A 6,901-nucleotide genomic window follows, 5' to 3' on the forward strand; every position below is an offset into this window, starting at 1 on the left:
AAATATAGTATCAGGACAATGTTCCAGCACCACAAGTCCTTGGTTTCAATGGTTGCTGTGCACGATTGTGGCTTTAAACTGGCTGATCACCCTCCCTGTTCTGATTTGGTTTCATCTGTTTGTCAACATGTGTGTGTGTGTTTGCAGAAAGATGGTTGAATGTTAAGGAATGGAAATGTTGGTGTGTAATGGGGATGGGATTGCTCCAGTGGGTTGGTAGAAGTGTTAGAAAAACAAAATGTATGATTTAGGACCCCTTAAACTCTTGAAGCAGACTTTAACATTTCTGAGATGGGGTGAGAGCTAAATGTGAGTTCGCATCCAAGGTTGACATTGCCTTTTGTCTCTTAACAGAATCAGCAACAGTGTTTTGACTTTCACCATCATTCTTTTAGGCAACCAATAATTACCAGCCATATAGTAGGGTCAAGGCAGAATCATTAGAGTGTCAAATAAAATATATTGCTGTATTTAGTTCAGGTTTTTCTAGATCTGAGTTCAACTCCTGCTGAGATCAACTTTGCTTTTCATTGTTCTATAGTATCAGTGAAGCACTGGTGAATTTGATTTGATATTACTAATCCTTTACTTAGATATATGATGTGATTCGAAGGAATTTGGCTGCTATTTCTAGCAGGACACCCTGTCATATAGAAGTGCTCTCTTTATGTTGGTTCTTATCATTTGGTCATGTGACGACACCATAAACACGTTCAATATGTTTTACTACTCTAATTTGTTTCCCTTTCAAATGTATTCGTATTGATCAATCTTTGCCAACTGTCTTTCTAGGTGTATGGAACTGTGACACATTCTGATGGAGGGCTGGATCGATTTGAGTGGCAGCACAGTTATTCTCAAGTTTATCCACAGAAGAAGAAATACACCCCTAGTGGTGTCTTTATGTCATTTGAACACTACAATGTTGAAGTTCGGGACCGAGTGAAATGCATCAGTGGTATGGAAGGTGAGAGTATTGACACTTAAATGTAATCCCTTTCACTTACTATCCCAGTAGAGTCGGATAGGCATGACTGTGTGAAGACATTTGACTTGACTAAGAACACTCTTTTAAATTGAGATGCTATGAACACAGACACCAGTTTGTTCAAATATAGTCACCAAAGGAGTAACACTATACCAGATTTAAAATTAAATGGGAGATCAAACAGTGATGTCATTCTAGAGTTCTAGAAATAGATTTTCATACATACTCTGAATCATGTTAGCTGTCTTAGTTTGCAAATCCTGTATAGAATGCAGATTAGTTAAATAAACAATGGTTTTCACATGTCACCATCGAGAGACGTCCAGTGGGTTCAAATCTTGCGACTGTACAGGCCACTGCTAATTCATTTTTGCAGATATTTTTCATTCAGAGAGCAAAGTGACAATGTGCACCATATAGTTAAAGCATTTCTTCTGTCAGTGATGTGTAGGTGGCTGTGGTGTTAGAAATGTTGTATAACCAGTAGTGGTGTACTCGTAAGTTACAGTGTGTAGCTAGTAGTAGTGTTGTGTAGTTGATATCTGATAAATAATTGGTATTGCATTTCAGTGACACCAGGCAGACAAAAACAGAGTCAAATGTTGGCAGAATATGATGGTTGGATAAGTGGTATATTTTGGTTAGAAATATAGCAATGAAAGTGTTAATCAAAATATTCGGAAACATTTTATCTGATGTTTACAGCTTCTAGCATGCTGCCACACCCATCTTATCTAAATAATGTTTAGATTTTGATGGAATAATTATTTCCACAACTAAGTGATTTTCCTTCACCAGCAACCCATTCAAGTATGAAGTAAGAGGAAATAAACCTGTTGTTATTTATTGGTGAAGCAAACTGGTTTATGCAGAGTTATGTACCTCAAGGAAGAAATATCACAATGATTGAAGCACTTGTAACACCACGTGCCAACTATCTTATCTTCCGTTTAGTATTATCTAGAAGTAACCTATAGTATTCTTATAGCTGATTTCTATGGCTCCCTTGCCATTTATTAATCCATAGCTTTATCAAACACATACACGTATATTCTTTTGTTTTGGATTTATTTTTCATTGGTTTTAGTCAAGAGAGTGTGTCTATGCTGGGATGCAACTTTCAAGGTTATTAGTTGGTCATATTGACTCCAGTACTTACTTAATCTAGTCCTTTTTTTTTATTAATCTATTTGTCAAACTGCTAGTTTGCAAGCCATAAAAAACATAGGTTGTTAAAACCAGTATAAAACACACACAAAAGCTAGCCTGAAAAAAAAAGAAAAATTTGAGAATGTATCTTTTTTTTTATACAGATGGAAAATTATTAAGGGAAAGAGCTTTTGTCAGTTGCTTCTAATTTCTGGGAATTTTTTCCCCATCTTCATCTGCTCCCTGTTCCCATCCTTGCTTGTATGGGGTGGTTTATTATTTAAAGTAGTTGTTTTTACAGCTGCATGCTCTACAGTTGTGGTACAGCAAATTGGAGCAAGTAATTAGATGATCATCCCCTTTGCTATCCCAGTGCTGGCTCTTCAAATGTTGGATACTATTTTTATAGGGATGCTAGAAATAGCAACTGGATGTCCCTTAAATCATACCTTACCATCTTATAAAAGATGTACTTAAAACTGCATTAGATATTGTCTTAATTAGGTACCTGGTATTGAAAAGACATGGGCTGGTCAGAGATGGAATTGATTTTGTTTGTAGGTCTGCTTAATCAGGTCCAACCTGGAGTGAAACAACAGAATCTATTGTGAGGCTCTGTGTGGTACTCAACTTGCTAGAAATAGTAGGTGAAGCTTCCTCAGATCACACCCTTATCATCTTCCACTGAAGAATGTTCTCTTAGTCTTAGCCTTTTGTTGCTCAGTGTCTCCTTTCTCTCAATGATGTCGTTTTATGCACATGAAAAGAACCAGCAGATTTGTTGTCTGTCTGTGCATGTATATAAATGTACATATAAATACATGCAAATGTGTTTGTATGCATCCCCCACCCCCCACAAATATGACAGGCTTCTGTGCAGTATCTTGCACACACACACGATATTGGTTCAACCCAAAGCAGCAGAAAAAATTTAAAAAACCCACTCGATCATGGTACTCTGTAGAAGGCTTGCATCCAGAACCATTAGGAAGCAAACTTCTTAACCTCATAGCTGTGTTATTTTAAAAAATTGTTTTATATGTATATATATCTCTAAGTGTTGCATGGTTGGGATAGTTTATTTGTAAGAAGAATTGAATTTCATGTAATTGTATCACTCAATCCTGATGAAGGAGTGAAACTTACCAGTAAGTTAAGTGCTTGCACAGAGGCAGTTTCAAATTCATTTTGATATGGTCTGTAGTTTGAGCAGCTTATCCATCACCATTACTTTGCTTTATAACCTTCAAAGCTCTTATATTGCCAAATTTCTAATGAAAAATACTGTTTTAATTAATTTTGAATATAATCAAGAATTTGAAGGGATTTTGTAAAATAACTTTTTCATTAGAAATTGGTTTGTAAACTTAAGTTCATGATGAGAGGTTTTCACTTAGATATGATCAGTTTCATATCATAGAAATAGATGTCTGTATCCCCCAAAATATTTGTATAATTTTCCTTGTACTTCAGTATCCAGTAATCTTTGCTTTTATAATTTTCAGGTGTTCCTGTGTCAACTCAATGGGGACCTCAAGGCCACCATTATCCAATTCAGATTGCCCAGTTTGGCTTAAGCCATTACAGTAAATTCCTGAACGAAGACAAACCAGATGTTATCATCCTAGAAGATGGCAGCGATGAAAACCTGCAGAATTGGTATCTACCAAATTCTCGCACCCACATAAAAATGGTTGATGACCCTGAAGTTGGGAAAGTGATTGAATTTGATGCTCCTGGTTAGTTAGTTTTGAAATTCTCTGTTCACTCAATTTTTCATTTTCTTTAAATATTTACACATCCCTTGTTCTGTGCTTGCAGAGGTGAGATTTAGTTTTTTTTTACTGTTAGAGGAGTAGACTGTAAAAATACCTTGCAGTTGTTTAGTTTCAGTCTTTAACATTCTGTCAAGACAAGGGGTCGATATAAATGATAGTTCCCTCTCTCCATATCTGTAGCCTTCTGTTCATATACAAAAAGGGTCAGCATTGTAATGGGGATAGGTGTGTTAAAAAGTTTACTTTGTAACAATATGGTTTTAGGTTCAATCTCACTGCAGTGGACCAAGAGCAAGTGTCTTCTATAGTTTCACAATAATCAATGTCTTGTGAGTGCCATTTGGAAGGCAGAAACTGTGCGGAAGCCCATCATATATATATTTCCCTGACATATATTAATGAATAGCAAACATTGTCGAAAACTAGAGCTCTTTTGGATGAATTTACTGTACTGAGTTATGGACACTGTTGTTGTTCTTGTCACCAGTAAACTAGTGATTGGCTAGTTGGAAAACTCCAACAAAAAAGGATTATTGTTTGCTAATTGTGATATAAAAATAAACAATAATTTTTACATTTATTCTTAATACATTCCAGCAGATTTCAATGCAAAATATGCTAGTTGCTGTTGTGTATGTCACAGGACTTTTCCCCTTTTACAACAACTGGCATTGTTTATAATTTTTGCGGACTGTTTGTTGATCAGTACTTATATCTGCCAAAATTGTGATTTGCTCTGATATAAATAATTGGTTTTTGCAGTTAGGTGCTCTTCTTAGTACTAATCATTGAACCATTAAGGAATAGAAACTATTTCCTTGTCTAATTTTACAAATTTTATCAATTATTTTGTACCGATACTGACCATTATGTTACTTCAGGAAGGAAGAGTTATGTACCTTGTTGAAAAGTACAACAGATTTAACCTTTCAAGTCTATTCACATATAAGATGTCTTATAGGAATATTAAATTGACTTGTACTCATTTATGTATTGTAATTGACGAACTGTCATTAGTTGCAGATTCCCAATGGGACAATCTGCTTTTGTAATTGCGAGTGACGGGGGTGAGGGTTGGGACTTATTGGGGAACAACTAACACAAAAGACTTTATTTGTAGACCACTGGTTTGCACTCCTTCAATGTACATCATTGTGTGTGCTAACGACAGTACAGTGTTGTTGGTATTTGCTGTCTACTGTTGCTTGGTCCAAAACTGATATTGGAATGAACCTGAAATCCTTCCAGCTGTGACCATCTCATCATTTTCCTTTAAGTATAGTGTATCTTGGACTGCATTTTTCAACATCTTTCATATTTTAAAGACGGTAGAATATGATTTAATAGAATTTATCTGCTATTTCTAGCAAACTGAAGGACTGCTAAGTAGTTGCATTAGAGATGGTAGTTGAACCCATGTATTCCGTTTTTGTTGTTCTCGTTTATTGTTCTTTATTTTTTTTTTTTTCCAGAATCTCAAAATACCCCAGGGATATCCATGGATGTGGAAGAAGATTCCTTCCTTGTTTCCTTTGATTTTTTCTTTGTTAGCAATGGCTCAATAACAGTTTCTCTCAAAGTTCACAAGGACCGCATCTTTCACATTCATTACGTATTCAGCAACACCTTGATAACAATAGATAAAACAAACATCTACTATGGTCTTGGAGACATTCCAATGTCATGGCGCCACATCACTCGAGACATAGCCATAGACTTCCAGAAAGGAATGGGATTACAGTACTCTAAAGTAAAGAAGGGCAAGTTACGTAATATAATCGTTCACCTGTCTGCAATTACTTTACACGGACAAGGTCAGATGGACAACATTACTGTTTCTTCAGCTGCACATCTTGACCAGTTTTACGATGCTGCCAACTGGCTTGTCAAGCACCAGGACGATCGAGGTGGTTGGCCTATTATGGTGGCTCGGAAATTAAGCATGCTTGAACTCGACCCTGGTTGGTATTCTGCTATGGCTCAAGGGCAAGCCATGTCTCTCCTTGTCAGAGCCTATATAAGAACGAAAAACCCAGTCTATTTGAATGCCGCAGTCAATGGTTTGAAACTGTATCAGGTGAGCAGTGCAGAAGGAGGTATTGTGGCCAGGTATGCAGGAGTGTACACATGGTATGAAGAATACCCAACACAACCAAGTAGTTTTGTTCTGAATGGATTCATATACTCTCTGCTTGGTCTCTATGATGTGAAAGAGATTGCCACTGGAGCAGGAAAGCATCTGGCTCAAATGCTCTTTGATACTGGCATGCATTCATTGAAGCACATGTTACTTCTATTTGACAATGGGTCTGGAACATTCTATGACCTTAGACATTTAACCCTTGGCATAACTCCCAACCGAGCCCGTTGGGATTACCACACGACACATATCAATCAAATCCTCTTGTTATCTACGATAGATGATAATCCTTTATTTAAAAACACTGCAGAACGGTGGATAACATATATGAAAGGCAAACGAGCACCTCACAATTAAGTAAAGGAAATGTTATTACATTTAAAATATTTTTTTAAATATTCTTTAATAATAATTTATCTTCCTCATAGTTTTATTTTTACCATTTAGATTTCTACCAATTCCCCTTTCCTTAGCAGTTTTTCTGTTTTTTTAATCTTTCATTTTAAGATTACTAACTCATCAAATACATTTTTGAAAGTAATTTTCTTTTAACTCTTTAGTGTTAATTAGTGGTGTTAAATAAGGTGATATCTGATGACAGAAATTCCTGTATGGTTTGGTTGATGTTTTCTAGCTACCAAAGGCTACTTGTCAACAAGGCCAAACAATGATCACTTTGTGACATCAAGATTTAAATTTAAAAAAAAATTTTTCAAAGCTAAAGGGTTAAATGAAAAGGATTTTTCAATATTTACTTTTGAAGTCCTTTAGATCAATTAAAATGTAAGTTATTTTCACTATCTAATTACATTTCAAGCTAAATTTAATTGCCTCTTCTAGCATTTT

General features: G+C 35.8%; 1 protein-coding gene across 3 annotated transcripts in view; it reads left to right on the forward strand.

The window, feature by feature from the left end:
* Positions 1-6,895, forward strand: part of LOC106876518 (D-glucuronyl C5-epimerase) — a 75,933-nt gene extending 69,038 nt beyond the window's left edge. For all 3 annotated transcript variants that reach the window (XM_052976873.1, XM_014925096.2, XM_014925097.2), the window contains exons 4-6: positions 793-967; positions 3,643-3,876; positions 5,388-6,895. In XM_052976873.1, the coding sequence (XP_052832833.1) occupies positions 793-967; positions 3,643-3,876; positions 5,388-6,412 (1,434 nt within the window). In that variant the 3' untranslated portion in view covers positions 6,413-6,895. The remainder of the gene's footprint in view (positions 1-792; positions 968-3,642; positions 3,877-5,387) is intronic.
* The last annotated feature ends 6 nt before the right edge of the window (positions 6,896-6,901 follow it).

Source organism: Octopus bimaculoides, chromosome 26 (genome assembly GCF_001194135.2).
Source record: "Octopus bimaculoides isolate UCB-OBI-ISO-001 chromosome 26, ASM119413v2, whole genome shotgun sequence".
NCBI lineage: Eukaryota > Metazoa > Mollusca > Cephalopoda > Octopoda > Octopodidae > Octopus > Octopus bimaculoides.